The sequence below is a fragment of the Salmo salar genome, chromosome 09 (assembly GCF_965601325.2).
Source record: "Salmo salar chromosome 09, fSalSal1, whole genome shotgun sequence".
Classification (NCBI taxonomy): domain Eukaryota; kingdom Metazoa; phylum Chordata; class Actinopteri; order Salmoniformes; family Salmonidae; genus Salmo; species Salmo salar.
The window spans coordinates 155,986,064-156,006,785 of record NC_138299.1 but is presented as its reverse complement, the minus strand read 5'-3'; the positions used below and the strand labels follow the sequence as shown (position 1 = coordinate 156,006,785).

General features: G+C 48.1%; 1 protein-coding gene across 1 annotated transcript in view; it reads left to right on the top strand.

The window, feature by feature from the left end:
* The first annotated feature begins 618 nt into the window (after positions 1–618).
* The window catches only part of kcnab1a (potassium voltage-gated channel subfamily A regulatory beta subunit 1a), a 132,983-nt gene continuing 112,879 nt past the window's right edge, over positions 619–20,722 (top strand). The window contains exon 1 of the mRNA XM_045724825.2: positions 619–2,161. Within this exon, the coding sequence (XP_045580781.1) occupies positions 1,962–2,161 (200 nt within the window). The 5' untranslated portion in view covers positions 619–1,961. The remainder of the gene's footprint in view (positions 2,162–20,722) is intronic.

The window sequence follows — 20,722 nt, the reverse complement described above, 5'->3', positions numbered from 1 at the left end:
ACAACAGAACACAATAGAGTGAAAAAAATTCAGTCGCTTTCCCAACTCACTCCCAGCATGCACTCCGACGAGAGAGAGAGTTTGAGATAGAGATTGAGAGACAGAGGAAGAGAGTTAGAGAGAGAGAACGAAAGTTAGAGAGAGAGTTAGAGAGAGAGAGAGAGAGAGAGCGAGAGGTGGAGAGAGAGTTAGAGAAAGAGAGAGAGCACTAGGCAGAGAGAGAGAGAGAGAGAGTTTATCAAAATGTAAATACCATAAGAAAAGAGCAACCAGTGAAGAACAAACACCATTGTAAATACAACCCATATTTATGTTTATTTATTTTCCCTTTTATACTTTAACTATTTGCACATAATATGACATTTGAAATGTCTTTATTATTTTGGAACTTTGTGAGTGTAATGTTTACTGTTTATTTTGTATTATTTATTTCACTTTTGTTTATTAACTATTTCACTTGCTTTGGCAATGTAAACATATGTTTCCCCTGCCAATAATGCCATTAAATTGAAATTGAATTGAATTGAGAGAGAGAGAGAGAGAGAGAGAGAGAGAGAGAGAGAGAGAGAGAGAGAGAGAGAGAGAGAGGAGAGAGAGAGAGAGAGAGAGGGCACCAGACAGAGAGCGCTATGCAGAGAGATAGAGAGAGAGAAAGGGAGACAGAGAGAGAGGGAGAGTGAGAGTGAGAGAGAGAGAACGAGAGAGAGAGCAACAGAGAGAGAGCGAGAGAGAGCGCTGCATGCTACTCACTGCCCGGCAGGAGCACCAGAGGAGATGGAGCTATAGTGCTGAGAACGAAAGAAAAGAAGGGTAGTGTGACATAGAGAAAGATAATATAAGAGGAGAAAGGGAAGAGGGGAATCTGGGGCAGATGCACATTAGTGACAGACATTAACATCGGCAGGCTGGAGCAAGAGAACGTGAAAGAGGCTTGGAGAATAACACATCATAAGAGGAGAAGAAGCGTGAGAGCTGAACGCCGTGAAAGATGACAGAGCACCAGTCCTGAGATCAACCCTCATCCTTCCCCCTCTCCTCACCTCTCCTCTGACCCCATCCCCAACATTACCCTCCTCCCTCTCTCTCTGTGGTTAGACAAGACATGATGACCGGTCCTGACCTGATTCCACTCTCATCGCATCCCTTTGGAATCACTCCAGCTTCTCTGGACTTCTTCTCAGCATTCTGACTGGCACTCTTCCGACCACTTTCAGATATTCTCTCCAGGAGAAGACAAGAAGGGGGAAGTTGTCATCTCCTTGCTGTGAGGACTGACTTTTTTCTTCAGAGGGATGATAAGGACCTACACCATCGAGAAGACTTCCAGGTCACTCTGAGTTACAAAACAAGAACACTGAGAAAGAAGACAGGACATTTTAACACAGAAAGAAGACAGGGCATTTTAACACGGAAAGAAGAGAGGACGTTTTAACAAGGAAAGAAGAGAGGACGTTTTAACAAGGAAAGAAGACAGGACATTTAAACACGGGAAGAAGACAGGACGTTTTAAACACAGAAAGAAGACAGGACATTTTAACAAGGAAAGAAGACAGGACATTTTAACACAGAAAGAAGACAGGACATTTTAACACGGAAAGAAGAGAGGACGTTTTAACAAGGAAAGAAGACAGGACATTTTAACAAGGAAAGAAGACAGGACATTTAAACACAGAAAGAAGACAGGACATTTTAAACACAGAAAGAAGACAGGACATTTTAACACGGGAAGAAGACAGGACATTTTAACATAGAAAGAAGACAGGACATTTAAACACGGGAAGAAGACAGGACGTTTTAAACACAGAAAGAAGACAGGACATTTTAACATCAACAGGTCATTTCAACAAAAGATCAAGACATTTTAAAACTTTATCTCAGTCTCTCTCTATTCATCCACTTCTCTTGGACTCTCTGTCCTGTACATTTCTCTGTGAGTGTCAGTCGGTCCATCCAGCTCAGCCATGCAGGTGTCTATAGCCTGTACGGACCCCCACATGAAACGTGGAAATGGGGATCACAAGAATGCCACCAGCCCGGGGAATGCTGCCCGGGCCAAGTTCAGAACCGTGGCCATCATAGCACGCAGCTTTGGGGCGTTTGCACCCCGACACCACATCTCCCTCAAAGAGTCCACAGGGAAACTGACCGGCATGAAATACAGGTGAGTGTGTGTGTGAATGCGTGAGCATGTGTGTCTGTGTGTGTCTGTGTGTGTGTGAGAGAAAGAGTATGTGGCTGAAGCTGGGCGATAGCATAGTGTGTGTGTGTGTTGTGTCATTAATGTAGTCTAAGTATACAGATGTTGTGGACTTTAGAGTGTTTGTGTGGTTCAAGTGGACTCTCTTTGAATATATTTTCAGCTTTTCTCTCTCTCTCTCTATGTCTCTCTCTCCCTCTCTCTCTCTCTCTCTCCCTGTCTGTCTCTCTCTCTCCCTGTCTGTCTGTCTGTCTGTCTGTCTGTCTGTCTGTCTGTCTGTCTGTCTGTCTGTCTGTCTGTCTGTCTGTCTGTCTGTCTGTCTGTCTGTCTGTCTGTCTGTCTGTCTGTCTGTCTGTCTGTCTGTCTGTCTGTCTGTCTCTCACTCTCTCTCTCTCTCTGTGACTTTTCTTCTAGCCATATATTTACCACTTCAAGCTCACCTGGTGTTTGTGTGTGTGTGTGTGTGTGTGTGTGTGTGTGTGTGTGTGTGTGTGTGTGTGTGTGTGTGTGTGTGTGTGTGTGTGTGTGTGTGTGTGTGTGTGTGTGTGTGTGTGTGTGTGTGTGTGTGTGTGTGTGTGTCTGTGTGTATGAGTGAGAGTGTGAGTGATTCATTGTGGATAGATGAGGGTGTAGCATAGTTGTTTGAAAGACTGTTGGAAGGACAGTTTCGACCAGTTTCTCACCGCAGGAAAATAATCCATCTGTAACAGGAAATGGGAATTATTATGTGGATTACAATTGATGGATATTCTTATAAGGGTTGATACATTTTTGGTGAGGGCAAATCAAGTCTGACATTTTTAAATGGAAATGAAAAACTTTAGTAGCCTTTTTAAACGTTGAATACATTACCATTTGCATTTCCTGCCATGCAGGGAAATTCTCTGAAACAACAGAGTGATCAAATTAAGATAGCACATCTGTAGGTGAAAAATCTGTCGTTATGCCCTTTAGCAATGCACTTAACCCTAATTTGCTTCAGGGGCCCCGTACTACTTTGGCTGACCCTGTAAAACAACACATTGAACTGCAGGTAGCTGGTGACATACACTACCGGTCAGAGGTTTTAGAACACCTACTCATTCAAGGGTTTTTCTTTATTTTTTACTATTTTCTTCATTGTAGAATAATAGTGAAGACATCAAAACTATGAAAAACACATATGGAATAATGTAGTAACCAAAAAAGTGTTATACACTTAAACACAAATTGAGATGATTTGCGATGAGTTGGACAGCAAAGGGAAGGTAAAGCAGCCAACAAGTGCTCAGCATACAGTATGTGAGAACTCCTTCAAGACTGTTGGAAAAGCATTCCAGGTGAAGCTGGTTGAGAGAATGCCAAGAGTGTGCAAAGTTGTCATCAAGGCAATGGGTGGCTATTTGAAGAATCTCAAATATAAAATATATTTTGATTTGTTTAACACTTGTTTAGTACTGCATGATTCCATATGTGTTATCTCATAGTCTTGATGTCTTCACTATTATTCTACTAAGTAGAAAATAGTAAAAATGAAGAAAAACCCTTAGGTGTTCTAAAGATTTTGACCGGTAGTGTGTGTATATATATATATACATACATACAAATATACATACATATATATATATATGTATGTATATTTGTACTGCAGAGAGTGACTGAGCAGGGTTTTATGATGCAGGGTTATAAACGTGTATTCTGCGTCAGAGAGTCATCTGATGCATCTGCATCACAAACATGTGGTGTGGACACACACACACACACATACACACTATGAGATTGAAAATCAACATATTGACTATGACACCAATCAACTAAAGTGGATATAATCAATAATCAATGTATTGATGGAAGACACCCCAGGGAGCCTTTTGGGAAATCCCATTGAGATTGGGTCTCTCTCTCTCTCTCTCTCTCTCTCTCTCTCTCTCTCTCTCTCTCTCTCTCTCTCTCTCTCTCTCTCTCTCTCTCTCTCTCACTCACTCACTCACTCACTCACTCACTCACTCACTCACTCACTCACTCACTCACTCACTCACTCACTCACTCACTCACTCACTCACTCACTCACTCACTCACTCACTCACACACACACACACACGCAAAGGCACTTACACAAGTCATTCTTACAGTACTTAGCGGTGAGCTCCAGCTCTGAGAGCAGTCTCTCTGGTCCCTCTGCTGTCATTACACTGATGGACACTGTGTGTGTGTGATCACTTTTACACCCTGTTAGGCTGAATGTTCAGGGAATGTGACCACAGGATGAGCTCAATTTCTCTAGCAATGCAATGTGCGCGCACACACACACACACACACACACACACACACACACACACACACACACACACACACACACACACACACACACACACACACACACACACACACACACACACACACACAGAGCATTCTCAGGGTCCTATTCCTCGCACAGTAGATAATGACAGAGTGTTTCTATAGAACAGAATAGGACCATAGAGCTGTCAGACTGTCAGTATAGGACCATAGAGCTGTCAGACTGTCAGTATAGGGCCACAGAGCTGTCAGACTTTCAGTATAGGGCCACAGAGCTGTCAGACTTTCAGTATAGGGCCACAGAGCTGTCAGACTGTTAGTATAGGACCACGGAGCTGTCAGACTCTCAGTAGAGAGATGCAGAGCTGTCAGACTGTCAGTATAGGGCCACAGAGCTGTCAGACTGTCAGTATAGGGCCACAGAGCTGTCAGACTGTTAGTATAGGACCACAGAGCTGTCAGACTGTTAGTATAGGACCACGGAGCTGTCAGACTCTCAATAGAGAGATACAGAGCTGTCAGACTGTCAGTATAGGACCACAGAGCTGACAGACTGTCAGTATAGGGCCACAGAGCTGTCAGACTGTTAGTATAGGACCACAGAGCTGTCAGACTGTCAGTATAGGACCACAGAGCTGTCAGACTGTTAGTATAGGACCACGGAGCTGTCAGACTCTCAGTAGAGAGATACAGAGCTGTCAGACTGTCAGTATAGGACCACAGAGCTGTCAGACTGTCAGTATAGGACCACAGAGCTGTCAGACTTTCAGTATAGGACCACAGAGCTGTCAGACTGTCAGTATAGGGCCACAGAGCTGTCAGACTCTCAGTAGAGAGATACAGACTGTCAGACTGTCAGTATAGGGCCACAGAGCTGTCAGACTGTCAGTATAGGGCCACAGAGCTCTCAGACTGTTAGTATAGGACCACAGAGCTGTCAGACTGTTAGTATAGGACCACAGAGCTGTCAGACTGTTAGTATAGGTCCACAGAGCTGTCAGACTGTCAGTATAGGGCCACAGAGCTGTCAGACTGTTAGTATAGGACCACGGAGCTGTCAGACTCTCAGTAGAGAGATACAGAGCTGTCAGACTGTCAGTATAGGACCACAGAGCTGACAGACTGTCAGTATAGGGCCACAGAGCTGTCAGACTGTTAGTATAGGACCACAGAGCTGTCAGACTCTCAGTAGAGAGATACAGAGCTGTCAGACTGTCAGTATAGGACCACGGAGCTGTCAGACTGTCAGTATAGGACCACAGAGCTGTCAGCATTTCAGTATAGGACCACAGAGCTGTCAGACTGTCGGTATAGGGCCACAGAGCTGTCAGAGTCTCAGTAGAGAGATACAGACTGTCAGACTGTCAGTATAGGGCCACAGAGCTGTCAGACTGTCAGTATAGGGCCACAGAGCTGTTGGACTGTTAGTATAGGACCACAGAGCTGTCAGACTGTTAATATAGGACCACGGAGCTGTCAGACTCTCAGTAGAGAGATACAGAGCTGTCAGACTGTCAGTATAGGACCACAGAGCTGACAGACTGTCAGTGTAGGGCCACAGAGCTGTCAGACTGTTAGTATAGAACCACAGAGCTGTCAGACTGTCAGTATAGGACCACAGAGCTGTCAGACTGTCAGTATAGGACCACAGAGCTGTCAGACTTTCAGTATAGGACCACAGAGCTGTCAGACTGTCAGTATAGGGCCACAGAGCTGTCAGACTGTCAGTATTGGACCACAGAGCTGTCAGACTGTTAGTATAGGACCACAGAGCTGTCAGACTGTCAGTATAGGTCCACAGAGCTGTCAGACTGTCAGTATAGGTCCACAGAGCTGTCAGACTGTCAGTATAGGTCCAGAGAGCTGTCAGACTGTTAGTATAGGTCCACAGAGCTGTCAGACTGTTAGTATAGGACCACAGAGCTGTCAGACTGTTAGTATAGGACCACAGAGCTGTCAGACTGTCAGAAGGACATTACATGTGTAGTTGGCAGTGGGCAGAGCAGGGCTGATACAATGGGGGAGGATGGGCTATGATTTTTATTAAAGACTGGAGCTAGATGTCTCTGTTCTACCCAACCTGGTATCAACCAGCTGTAGACCATTAAGATTAGAGATGTCTCTGTGTAGACCCAGCCTGGTATCAACCAGCTGTAGACCACTAAGGCTGGAGCTAGTTGTCTCTGTGTAGACTCAGCCTGGTATGAACCAGCTGTAGACCACTAAGGCTGGAGCTAGTTGTCTCTGTGTAGACCCAGCCTGGTATCAACCAGCTGTAGACCACTAAGGCTGGAGCTAGTTGTCTCTGTGTAGACCCAGCCTGGTATCAACCAGCTGTAGACCACTAAGGCTGGAGCTAGTTGTCTCTGTGTAGACCCAGCCTGGTATCAACCAGCTGTAGACCACTAAGGCTGGAGCTAGTTGTCTCTGTGTAGACCCAGCCTGGTATCAACCAGCTGTAGACCACTAAGGCTGGAGCTAGTTGTCTCTGTGTAGACCCAGCTTGGTATCAACCAGCTGTAGACCACTAAGGCTGGAGCTAGTTGTCTCTGTGTACACCCAGCCTGGTATCAACCAGCTGTAGACCACTAAGGCTGGAGCTAGTTGTCTCTGTGTACACCCAGCCTGGTATCAACCAGCTGTAGACCACTAAGGCTGGAGCTAGTTGTCTCTGTGTAGACCCAGCCTGGTATCAACCAGCTGTAGACCACTAAGGCTGGAGCTAGTTGTCTCTGTGTAGACCTAGCCTGGTATCAACCAGCTGTAGACCACTAAGGCTGGAGATAGTTGTCTCTGTGTAAATCAGTACTATTGTCATCTACTAAGAGGCAGCGTGAGCCAGTGGCGTCACGTTATCTTATCCACTCTTATTACAGTTTGCTTTCAAAATATGAACGCACACAAACACAGACACACAAACACACACACAAACCTTCAATGGGGTTTGGCAACCATCTGATTTGGAGGTAAAGAAGGAAGAATGGATTGTAACAGCTACTATAGAGAATAGAGAGGGAGAGTAACAGCTACTACAGAGAATAGAGAGTAACAGCTACTACAGAGAATAGAGAGTAACAGCTACTATAGAGAATAGAGAGTAACAGCTACTATAGAGAATAGAGAGTAACAGCTACTACAGAGAATAGAGAGTAACAGCTACTATAGAGAATAGAGAGTAACAGCTACTATAGAGAATAGAGAGGTAGAGTAACAGCTACTACAGAGAATGGAGAGGTAGAGTAACAGCTACTATAGAGAATAGAGAGTAACAGCTACTATAGAGAATAGAGAGTAACAGCTACTATAGAGAATAGAGAGTAACAGCTACTATAGAGAATAGAGAGGTAGAGTAACAGCTACTATAGAGAATAGAGAGTAACAGCGACTATAGAGAATAGAGAGTAACAGCTACTATAGAGAATAGAGAGGTAGAGTAACAGCTACTATAGAGAATAGAGAGTAACAGCTACTATAGAGAATAGAGAGGTAGAGTAACAGCTACTACAGAGAATAGAGAGTAACAGCTACTACAGAGAATAGAGAGGTAGAGTAACAGCTACTACAGAGAATAGAGAGTAACAGCTACTATAGAGAATAGAGAGGTAGAGTAACAGCTACTATAGAGAATAGAGAGTAACAGCTACTATAGAGAATAGAGAGTAACAGCTACTATAGAGAATAGAGAGTAACAGCTACTATAGAGAATGGAGAGTAACAGCTACTATAGAGAATGGAGAGGTAGAGTAACAGCTACTATAGAGAATAGAGAGGTAGAGTAACAGCTACTACAGAGAATAGAGAGTAACAGCTACTATAGAGAATAGAGAGGTAGAGTAACAGCTACTATAGAGAATAGAGAGTAACAGCTACTATAGAGAATAGAGAGGTAGAGTAACAGCTACTACAGAGAATAGAGAGTAACAGCTACTATAGAGAATAGAGAGGTAGAGTAACAGCTACTACAGAGAATAGAGAGTAACAGCTACTATAGAGAATAGAGAGGTAGAGTAACAGCTACTACAGAGAATAGAGAGTAACAGCTACTATAGAGAATAGAGAGGTAGAGTAACAGCTACTACAGAGAATAGAGAGTAACAGCTACTATAGAGAATAGAGAGGTAGAGTAACAGCTACTACAGAGAATAGAGAGTAACAGCTACTATAGAGAATAGAGAGGTAGAGTAACAGCTACTACAGAGAATAGAGAGTAACAGCTACTATAGAGAATAGAGAGGTAGAGTAACAGCTACTACAGAGAATAGAGAGTAACAGCTACTATAGAGAATAGAGAGGTAGAGTAACAGCTACTATAGAGAATTGAGAGTAACAGCTACTATAGAGAATAGAGAGGTAGAGTAACAGCTACTACAGAGAATAGAGAGTAACAGCTACTATAGAGAATAGAGAGGTAGAGTAACAGCTACTATAGAGAATAGAGAGTAACAGCTACTATAGAGAATAGAGAGGTAGAGTAACAGCTACTATAGAGAATAGAGAGGTAGAGTAACAGCTACTACAGAGAATAGAGAGTAACAGCTACTATAGAGAATAGAGAGGTAGAGTAACAGCTACTACAGAGAATAGAGAGTAACAGCTACTATAGAGAATAGAGAGGTAGAGTAACAGCTACTATAGAGAATTGAGAGTAACAGCTACTATAGAGAATAGAGAGGTAGAGTAACAGCTACTATAGAGAATAGAGAGGTAGAGTAACAGCTACTATAGAGAATAGAGAGGTAGAGTAACAGCTACTATAGAGAATAGAGAGGTAGAGTAACAGCTACTACAGAGAATAGAGAGTAACAGCTACTATAGAGAATAGAGAGGTAGAGTAACAGCTACTACAGAGAATAGAGAGTAACAGCTACTATAGAGAATAGAGAGGTAGAGTAACAGCTACTACAGAGAATAGAGAGTAACAGCTACTATAGAGAATAGAGAGGTAGAGTAACAGCTACTACAGAGAATAGAGAGTAACAGCTACTATAGAGAATAGAGAGGTAGAGTAACAGCTACTACAGAGAATAGAGAGTAACAGCTACTATAGAGAATAGAGAGGTAGAGTAACAGCTACTATAGAGAATTGAGAGTAACAGCTACTATAGAGAATAGAGAGGTAGAGTAACAGCTACTACAGAGAATAGAGAGTAACAGCTACTATAGAGAATAGAGAGGTAGAGTAACAGCTACTATAGAGAATAGAGAGTAACAGCTACTATAGAGAATAGAGAGGTAGAGTAACAGCTACTATAGAGAATAGAGAGGTAGAGTAACAGCTACTACAGAGAATAGAGAGTAACAGCTACTATAGAGAATAGAGAGGTAGAGTAACAGCTACTACAGAGAATAGAGAGTAACAGCTACTATAGAGAATAGAGAGGTAGAGTAACAGCTACTATAGAGAATTGAGAGTAACAGCTACTATAGAGAATAGAGAGGTAGAGTAACAGCTACTATAGAGAATAGAGAGGTAGAGTAACAGCTACTATAGAGAATAGAGAGGTAGAGTAACAGCTACTATAGAGAATAGAGAGGTAGAGTAACAGCTACTATAGAGAATTGAGAGTAGTGGGAAAGCATTCTGATCATCTTGAGTTACTGTTTAAAAGGTTAGAATTATAAAGGTCGTTTTCATGTTAAAGTGAAAATGGAAGGTTTTTTATCCCCATTCTGGCCTCTCTCTTGTTATCTGTGATCGTATGGGCAAAGCTTGCTCACACATATAGACATACACAGATACAGGCATGCTGTCAACCCACACAGAGCCTTCGGTTCATTAGTATTCATACATCCTGAAGCAGACAGTGCAGTCCCATTGTACTCTTCTTCGCTGGACCACGGGTCCAGAAATGAAAGCCCAAGGTGATAAGTGAATATGACTTCATTCTTTGTCTTAAATGTCTGTGATTGTACCAAAGCAATGGCACATGGGCGATAGTCCCTTTAACTGCTTCACACACACGCACACACGCACGTACGCGAAGGCACACGCACACGTACACACACGCACACACACACACACACACGTGCACACATGCACAAACACACACACACACGCACACGCACACTTTATCCCAAGGCGGACAGAAAGGTCAAAGTATTTAACTATTTCATCTCCCAAATGACAGAAGGTACTAATGTCCACCCAGATCTGTGATGGATGACTCCCTCAATCACTGTAAAAATCAATCCCAGTCACTCACTCTCATTGGTCAGGATGGAGTGTGGAGGTGGTTGCTTACTGTTGTGAGGCGACTCGCTTAGACGACCATGCTGAATGTTGCTATTCATTGGGTGGACAGAGTTTGAATGTGTGTACGAAAGACTCTGTCAAACATTGATTAGCCACAACAAAAGTGAAGCTCACCAGGAACAGATAAGCACCATGGTCCGTGACGCACAAGTCAATACATTACATTCAATGCCAAAAAAAAGCTGCAATGGGTATATTGGTGAGAGACCCAGACAGACAGACAAGGAGGAAGGTGCGTCTGTCAAACAATGTAGATGTTAACTATTATCTATTAACTGGATAGGCACAACTCTACTGCATGGGGAGGCAGGTAGCCTAGTGGTTAGAGCATAGGGGCGGCAGGTAGCCTAGAGATTAGAGCATTGGGGCGGCAGGTAGCCTAGTGGTTAGAGCATAGGGGCGGCAGGTAGCCTAGAGATTAGAGCATTGGGGCGGCAGGTAGCTTAGAGATTAGAGCGTTGGGGCGGCAGGTAGCCTAGTGGTTAGAGCGTTGGGGCGGCAGGTAGTCTAGTGGTTAGAGCGTTGGGGCGGCAAGTAGCCTAGAGATTAGAGCGTAGGGGCGGCAGGTAGCCTAGTGGTTAGAAGGTTGGGGAGGCAGGTAGCCTGGTGGTTAGAGCGTAGAGGAGGCAGGTAGCCTAGAGATTAGAGCGTTGTGGAGGCAGGTATCCTAGTGGTTAGAGCATTGGGGAGGCAGGTAGCCTAGTGGTTAGAGTGTTGGGGCGGCAGGTAGCCTAGTGGTTAGAGTTTTGGGGAGGCAGGTAGCCTAGTGGTTAGAGCATTGGGGCGGCAGGTAGCCTAGTGGTTAGAGTGTTGGGGCGGCAGGTAGCCCGGAGATTAGAGCGTTCGGGCGGCAGGTAGCCGAGAGATTAGCGCGTTGGGGCGGCAGGTAGCCTAGTGGTTAGAGTGTTGGGGAGGTAGGTAGCCTAGTGGTTAGAGCATTGGGGCGGCAGGTAGCCTGGAGATTAGAGTGTTGGGGCGGCAGGTAACCTAGAGATTAGAGCGTTGAGGCGGCAGGTAGCCGAGTGGTTAGAGTGTTGGGGAGGTAGGTAGCCTAGTGGTTAGAGCGTAGAGGAGGCAGGTAGCCTAGTGGTTAGAGCATTGGGGAGGTAGGTAGCCTAGTGGTTAGAGCGTAGAGGAGGCAGGTAGCCTAGTGGTTAGAGCGTTGGGGCGGCAGGTAGCCTAGTGGTTAGAGGGTTGGGGCGGCAGGTAGCCTGGAGATTAGAGCGTTGGGGCGGCAGGTAGCCTAGAGATTAGAGCGTTGGGGCGGACAGGTAGCCTAGTGGTTAGAGTGTTGGGGAGGTAGGTAGCCTAGTGGTTAGAGCGTAGAGGAGGCAGGTAGCCTAGTGGTTAGAGCGTTGGGGAGGCAGGTAGCCTAGTGGTTAGAGCGTAGAGGAGGCAGGTAACCTAGTGGTTAGAGCGTTGGGGCGGCAGGTAGCCTAGTGGTTAGAGTGTTGGGGCGGCAGGTAGCCTAGAGATTAGAGCGTTGGGAAGGCAGGTAGCCTAGTGGTTAGAGTGTTGGGGTGGCAGGTAGCCTAGTGGTTAGAGTGTTGGGGCGGCAGGTAGCCTAGTGGTTAGAGCGCAGAGGAGGCAGGTAGCCTAGTGGTTAGAGCGCAGAGGAGGCAGGTAGCCTAGTGGTTAGAGTGTAGGGGAGGCAGGTAGCCTAGTGGTTAGAGCGTTGGGGAGGCAGGTAGCCTAGTGGTTAGAGTGTAGAGGAGGCAGGTAGCCTAGTGGTTAGAGCATTGGGGCGGCAGGTAGCCTAGTGGTTAGAGTGTTGGGGCGGCAGGTAGCCTGGAGATTAGAGCGTTGGGGCGGAAGGTAGCCTAGAGATTAGAGCGTTGGGGCGGCAGGTAGCCTAGTGGTTAGAGTGTTGGGGAGGTAGGTAGCCTAGTGGTTAGAGCGTAGAGGAGGCAGGTAGCCTAGTGGTTAGAGTGTAGGGGAGGCAGGTAGCCTAGTGGTTAGAGCGTAGAGGAGGCAGGTAGCCTAGTGGTTAGAGCATTGGGGCGGCAGGTAGCCTAGTGGTTAGAGTGTTGGGGCGGCAGGTAGCCTGGAGATTAGAGCGTTGGGGCGGAAGGTAGCCTAGAGATTAGAGCGTTGGGGCGGCAGGTAGCCTAGTGGTTAGAGTGTTGGGGAGGTAGGTAGCCTAGTGGTTAGAGCGTAGAGGAGGCAGGTAGCCTAGTGGTTAGAGCGTTGGGGAGGTAGGTAGCCTAGTGGTTAGAGCGTAGAGGAGGCAGGTAGCCTAGTGGTTAGAGCATTGGGGCGGCAGGTAGCCTAGTGGTTAGAGTGTTGGGGCGGCAGGTAGCCTAGTGGTTAGAGCGTTGGGGAGGCAGGTAGCCTAGTGGTTAGAGCGTTGGGGAGGCAGGTAGCCTAGTGGTTAGAGTGTTGGGGAGGCAGGTAGCCTAGTGGTTAGAGTGTTGGGGAGGCAGGTAGCCTAGTGGTTAGAGCGTAGAGGAGGCAGGTAGCCTAGTGGTTAGAGTGTAGGGGAGGCAGGTAGCCTAGTGGTTAGAGTGTAGGGGAGGCAGGGAGCCTAGTGGTTAGAGTGTTGGGGAGGTAGGTAGCCTAGTGGTTAGAGTGTAGAGGAGGCAGGTAGCCTAGTGGTTAGAGCGTTGGGGAGGCAGGTAGCCTAGTGGTTAGAGCATTGGGGAGGCAGGTAGCCTAGGAGATTAGAGCGTTGGGGCGGCAGGTAGCCTAGTGGTTAGAGTGTTGGGGAGGTCAGGTAGCCTAGTGGTTAGAGCGTAGAGGAGGCAGGTAGCCTAGTGGTTAGAGCGTTGGGGAGGCAGGTAGCCTAGTGGTTAGAGCGTTGGGGAGGCAGGTAGCCTAGTGGTTAGAGCATTGGGGCGGCAGGTAGCCTAGTGGTTAGAGTGTTGGGGCGGCAGGTAGCCTGGAGATTAGAGCGTTGGGGCGGAAGGTAGCCTAGAGATTAGAGCGTTGGGGCGGCAGGTAGCCTAGTGGTTAGAGTGTTGGGGAGGTAGGTAGCCTAGTGGTTAGAGCGTAGAGGAGGCAGGTAGCCTAGTGGTTAGAGCGTTGGGGAGGTAGGTAGCCTAGTGGTTAGAGCGTAGAGGAGGCAGGTAGCCTAGTGGTTAGAGCATTGGGGCGGCAGGTAGCCTAGTGGTTAGAGTGTTGGGGCGGCAGGTAGCCTAGAGATTAGAGCGTTGGGGAGGCAGGTAGCCTAGTGGTTAGAGCGTAGGGGAGGCAGGTAGCCTAGTGGTTAGAGTGTTGGGGAGGCAGGTAGCCTAGTGGTTAGAGTGTTAGGGGAGGCAGGTAGCCTAGTGGTTAGAGCGTAGAGGAGGCAGGTAGCCTAGTGGTTAGAGCGTAGGGGAGGCAGGTAGCCTAGTGGTTAGAGTGTAGGGGAGGCAGGTAGCCTAGTGGTTAGAGCTGTAGGGGAGGCAGGTAGCCTAGTGGTTAGAGTGTAGAGGAGGCAGGTAGCCTAGTGGTTAGAGCGTTGGGGAGGCAGGTAGCCTAGTGGTTAGAGCATTGGGGCGGCAGGTAGCCTAGTGGTTAGAGTGTTGGGGCGGCAGGTAGCCTAGTGGTTAGAGCGTTGGGGAGGCAGGTAGCCTAGTGGTTAGAGCGTAGAGGAGGCAGGTAGCCTAGTGGTTAGAGCGTTGGGGAGGCAGGTAGCCTAGTGGTTAGAGTGTAGGGGAGGCAGGTAGCCTAGTGGTTAGAGCGTAGAGGAGGCAGGTAGCCTAGTGGTTAGAGTGTAGGGGAGGCAGGTAGCCTAGTGGTTAGAGTGTTGGGGAGGCAGGTAGCCTAGTGGTTAGAGTGTAGGGGAGGCAGGTAGCCTAGTGGTTAGAGTGTTGGGGAGGCAGGTAGCCTAGTGGTTAGAGTGTTAGGGGAGGCAGGTAGCCTAGTGGTTAGAGCGTAGAGGAGGCAGGTAGCCTAGTGGTTAGAGTGTAGGGGAGGCAGGTAGCCTAGTGGTTAGAGTGTTGGGGAGGCAGGTAGCCTAGTGGTTAGAGTGTAGAGGAGGCAGGTAGCCTAGTGGTTAGAGTGTAGGGGAGGCAGGTAGCCTAGTGGTTAGAGTGTTGGGGAGGCAGGTAGCCTAGTGGTTAGAGCATTGGGGAGGCAGGTAGCCTAGTGGTTAGAGTGTTGGGGAGGCAGGTAGCCTAGTGGTTAGAGCGTTGGGGAGGCAGGTAGCCTAGTGGTTAGAGTGTTGGGGAGGCAGGTAGCCTAGTGGTTAGAGTGTTGGGGAGGCAGGTAGCCTAGTGGTTAGAGCGTAGAGGAGGCAGGTAGCCTAGTGGTTAGAGCGTTGGGGAGGCAGGTAGCCTAGTGGTTAGAGTGTAGGGGAGGCAGGTAGCCTAGTGGTTAGAGCGTAGAGGAGGCAGGTAGCCTAGTGGTTAGAGCATTGGGGCGGCAGGTAGCCTAGTGGTTAGAGTGTTGGGGCGGCAGGTAGCCTGGAGATTAGAGCGTTGGGGCGGAAGGTAGCCTAGAGATTAGAGCGTTGGGGCGGCAGGTAGCCTAGTGGTTAGAGTGTTGGGGAGGTAGGTAGCCTAGTGGTTAGAGCGTAGAGGAGGCAGGTAGCCTAGTGGTTAGAGCGTTGGGGAGGTAGGTAGCCTAGTGGTTAGAGTGTAGAGGAGGCAGGTAGCCTAGTGGTTAGAGCATTGGGGCGGCAGGTAGCCTAGTGGTTAGAGTGTTGGGGCGGCAGGTAGCCTAGAGATTAGAGCGTTGGGGAGGCAGGTAGCCTAGTGGTTAGAGTGTTGGGGAGGCAGGTAGCCTAGTGGTTAGAGTGTGGAGGAGGCAGGTAGCCTAGTGGTTAGAGTGTAGGGGAGGCAGGTAGCCTAGTGGTTAGAGTGTAGGGGAGGCAGGTAGCCTAGTGGTTAGAGCTGTAGAGGGAGGTAGGTAGCCTAGTGGTTAGAGTGTAGAGGAGGCAGGTAGCCTAGTGGTTAGAGCGTTGGGGAGGCAGGTAGCCTAGTGGTTAGAGCATTGGGGCGGCAGGTAGCCTAGTGGTTAGAGTGTTGGGGCGGCAGGTAGCCTAGTGGTTAGAGTGTTGGGGAGGCAGGTAGCCTAGTGGTTAGAGCGTAGAGGAGGCAGGTAGCCTAGTGGTTAGAGCGTTGGGGAGGCAGGTAGCCTAGTGGTTAGAGTGTAGGGGAGGCAGGTAGCCTAGTGGTTAGAGCGTTGGGGAGGCAGGTAGCCTAGTGGTTAGAGTGTTGGGGAGGCAGGTAGCCTAGTGGTTAGAGCTGTAGAGGGAGGCAGGTAGCCTAGTGGTTAGAGTGTAGGGGAGGCAGGTAGCCTAGTGGTTAGAGTGTTGGGGAGGCAGGTAGCCTAGTGGTTAGAGTGTTGGGGAGGCAGGTAGCCTAGTGGTTAGAGCGTAGAGGAGGCAGGTAGCCTAGTGGTTAGAGTGTAGGGGAGGCAGGTAGCCTAGTGGTTAGAGTGTTGGGGAGGCAGGTAGCCTAGTGGTTAGAGTGTAGAGGAGGCAGGTAGCCTAGTGGTTAGAGCGTTGGGGCGGCAGGTAGCCTAGTGGTTAGAGTGTTAGGGGAGGCAGGTAGCCTAGTGGTTAGAGCGTTGGGGAGGCAGGTAGCCTAGTGGTTAGAGTGTTGGGGAGGCAGGTAGCCTAGTGGTTAGAGCGTTGGGGAGGCAGGTAGCCTAGTGGTTAGAGCTGTAGGGGAGGCAGGTAGCCTAGTGGTTAGAGTGTTGGGGAGGCAGGTAGCCTAGTGGTTAGAGCGTAGAGGAGGCAGGTAGCCTAGTGGTTAGAGCTTTGGGGAGGCAGGTAGCCTAGTGGTTAGAGCGTTGGGGAGGCAGGTAGCCTAGTGGTTAGAGTGTAGAGGGAGGCAGGTAGCCTAGTGGTTAGAGCGTTGGGGAGGCAGGTAGCCTAGTGGTTAGAGTGTAGAGGAGGCAGGTAGCCTAGTGGTTAGAGTGTTGGGGAGGCAGGTAGCCTAGTGGTTAGAGTGTTGGGGAGGCAGGTAGCCTAGTGGTTAGAGTGTAGGGGAGGCAGGTAGCCTAGTGGTTAGAGCGTAGAGGAGGCAGGTAGCCTAGTGGTTAGAGTGTAGGGGAGGCAGGTAGCCTAGTGGTTAGAGTGTTGGGGAGGCAGGTAGCCTAGTGGTTAGAGCGTAGAGGAGGCAGGTAGCCTAGTGGTTAGAGTGTTGGGGCGGCAGGTAGCCTAGTGGTTAGAGTGTTGGGGCGGCAGGTAGCCTAGTGGTTAGAGTGTTGGGGCGGCAGGTAGCCTAGTGGTTAGAGTGTTGGGGAGGCAGGTAGCCTAGTGGTTAGAGCGTAGAGGAGGCAGGTAGCCTAGTGGTTAGAGCTTTGGGGAGGCAGGTAGCCTAGTGGTTAGAGCGTAGGGGAGGCAGGTAGCCTAGTGGTTAGAGCATTGGGGCGGCAGGTAGCCTAGTGGTTAGAGTGTTGGGGAGGCAGGTAGCCTAGAGATTAGAGCGTTGGGGAGGCAGGTAGCCTAGTGGTTAGAGTGTAGGGGAGGCATGTAGCCTAGTGGTTAGAGTGTTGGGGAGGCAGGTAGCCTAGTGGTTAGAGTGTTAGGGAGGCAGGTAGCCTAGTGGTTAGAGCGTAGAGGAGGCAGGTAGCCTAGTGGTTAGAGTGTAGGGGAGGCAGGTAGCCTAGTGGTTAGAGTGTTGGGGAGGCAGGTAGCCTAGTGGTTAGACTGTAGAGGAGGCAGGTAGCCTAGTGGTTAGAGTGTAGGGGAGGCAGGTAGCCTAGTGGTTAGAGCGTTGGGGAGGCAGGTAGCCTAGTGGTTAGAGCATTGGGGCGGCAGGTAGCCTAGTGGTTAGAGTGTTGGGGCGGCAGGTAGCCTAGTGGTTAGAGTGTTGGGGAGGCAGGTAGCCTAGTGGTTAGAGCGTAGAGGAGGCAGGTAGCCTAGTGGTTAGAGCGTTGGGGAGGCAGGTAGCCTAGTGGTTAGAGTGTTAGGGAGGCAGGTAGCCTAGTGGTTAGAGCATTGGGGCGGCAGGTAGCCTAATGGTTAGAGTGTAGAGGAGGCAGGTAGCCTAGAGATTAGAGCTTTGGGGAGGCAGGTAGCCTAGTGGTTAGAGTGTAGGGGAGGCAGGCAGCCTAGTGGTTAGAGTGTAGAGGAGGCAGGTATCCTAGTGGTTAGAGTGTAGGGGAGGCAGGCAGCCTAGTGGTTAGAGTGTAGAGGAGGCAGGTATCCTAGTGGTTAGAGTGTAGGGGAGGCATGTAGCCTAGTGGTTAGAGTGTTGGGGAGGCAGGTAGCCTAGTCGTTAGAGTTTAGGGGAGGCAGGTAGCCTAGTGGTTAGAGCGTAGAGGAGGCAGGCAGCCTAGTGGTTAGAGTGTAGGGGAGGCATGTAGCCTAGTGGTTAGAGTGTTGGGGAGGCAGGTAGCCTAGTCGTTAGAGTGTAGAGGAGGCAGGTAGCCTAGTGGTTAGAGTGTAGGGGTGGCAGGTAGCCTAGTCGTTAGAGTTTAGGGGAGGCAGGTAGCCTAGTGGTTAGAGCATTGGGGAGGCAGGCAGCCTAGTGGTTAGAGTGTTAGGGAGGCAGGTAGCCTAGTGGTTAGAGCGTAGAGGAGGCAGGCAGCCTAGTGGTTAGAGTGTAGGGGAGGCATGTAGCCTAGTGGTTAGAGTGTTGGGGAGGCAGGTAGCCTAGTGGTTAGAGTGTTAGGGAGGCAGGTAGCCTAGTGGTTAGAGCGTAGAGGAGGCAGGTAGCCTAGTGGTTAGAGTGTAGGGGAGGCAGGTAGCCTAGTGGTTAGAGCGTTGGGGAGGCAGGTAGCCAAGTGGTTAGAGTGTTAGGGAGACAGGTAGCCTAGTGGTTAGAGCATTGGGGCGGCAGGTAGCCAATTGGTTAGAGTGTTGGGGCGGCAGGTAGTCTCTAGTGAGATTAGAGCTGTTGGGGCAGGCAGGTAGCCTAGTGGTTAGAGTGTTGGGGAGGTAGGTAGCCTAGTGGTTAGAGCGTAGAGGAGGCAGGTAGCCTAGTGGTTAGAGCGTTGGGGAGGCAGGTAGCCTAGTGGTTAGAGCGTTGGACTAGTAACCGAAAGGTTGCAAAATCAAATCCCCGAGCTGACAAGGTAAAAATCTGTCGTTCTGCCCCTGAACAAGGCAGTTAACCCACTGTTCCTAGGCCATCATTGAAAATAAGAGTTTGTTCTTAACTGACTTGTCTAGTTAAATAAAGGTAAAATAATGTCACATATCAGACTTCTCATTGCGTGTGTAATTAAAGAGATTTAATGGGATCGTCGTTAAGCTCTTACATAATGTACAAAATGGTTGACGTGGTACACAATGCTTCAGGGACCCATTTTGGCTCATCACCACTACTTTCAAAACTACTGGCTGAAATCATACATAACCTTTATAACGCATCTTTAAGGTCCTGGACTCTTCATTGACCCGGGCGCTAATAGACTGTCATGGTCTTTTCATTGTTTTCAGCAACGTCCTGATCTGACTGATGACTGGGGTTAATCCTATTGATTGATTTGATAGATGTACACCTCATGACTGAATAGGTGTCACTTGGGTGACAGCACATGGGTTAAGAAACAAATCAAAAAAGGTAATTGGATTGAATGTTTTGATTGACATGAATCGGTTTGATTGATGTGAATAGGTTGATTGATGTGAATGGGTTGTTTGATATGAATGGATAGATTGATGTTAATGGGTTTATTGATGTGAATGGGTTGATTGATGTGATTGGTTTGATTGATGTGAATGGGTTTATTGATATGAATGTGTTGATTGATGTGAATGGGTTGATTGATGTGAATGGGTTGATTGATGTGAATGGGTTGATTGATTTGAATGGGTTGATTGATGTGAATGTGTTGATTGATGTTAATGGGTTGATTGATGTGGATGGGCTTGATTGATGTGAATCGGTTTGATTGATGTGAATGGGTTGATTGATGTGGATCAAGTCCCGAAGCAGTTGATAAACCTAAGGCAGGGATCCTCCATTACATTAAACCGTGGGCTGATTTTTCCTTGAGCAGATGGTCGGAGTTATAAATAATTTGTACACCGAATATTTACCGCAAGATTCCCAAACACATATACTATCTGACAAAACCAGAATCCTTTCAAACCTTGATAACATTGGGATATGATCACATATGCCTCTCTAATTATATGTAGGAATATTTTGAAAAAGATTTCCTCAATTAAAATCACTTTGACCTCATTTACTGGTAACTTTAGTATTTTAACGAACGAACGAACACACACACACACACACACAGAAACACACACACACACACACACACACACACACACACACACACACACACACACACACACACACACACACACACACACACACACACACACACACACACACACACACACACACACACACACACACACACACACACACACACACACAGGCTACAAAGCATACACCCATCAGTTCTCCTATCCTGCAGCTTGCCCCTGAATAACATTCAGGATTGTTTCATTGTCACAGGTCCCTTTGTGTGTGTGTGTGTGTGTGTGTGTGTGTGTGTGTGTGTGTGTGTGTGTGTGTGTGTGTGTGTGTGAGCATCGAGCCAACTGTAACAGAGGGTTGTTTTTCTGCATGAGAGCCAAGAGTCAGCTGAACCCCCTGGAGAGGAGTGGGGGAGTTTAGGAGGAGAGGAGAGGGTGAGTTTAGGAGGAGAGGAGAGGGTGAGAAAACAAGCAGAGGAGTGAAAGAGGAGGAGGGGAGAGGTCCAGAAACAAGTGACTGTAAAAACATGCAAACCAGCCCTCTCTGATGAATGAATGAACCCAGCTGTGTGGTGAGCATTCTTGCACAAAATGGTTGCTGTGGGGTGAGAATTCTGGCACAAAATGGTTGCTGTGGGGTGAGCAATCTGGCACAAAATGGCTGCTGTGGGGTGAGCATTCTGGCACAAAATGGCTGCTGTGCATCATCCAGGTAGGTAGGTATTAGGCCCGGTGTACATGTTGTCCAGTTACTCCCATACAAAGTAAAGTGATAAAAGTGCTGTAAGAAAAGGGATAATGTAAACTGTTCTTAGCTGCTAACAGATTGAGCTGCTATATCTTCAAAGCATTCACTGAGGCTTTGGCACACGAAGCAGTAATTCTGCACGGAGCGGTGAGGTGA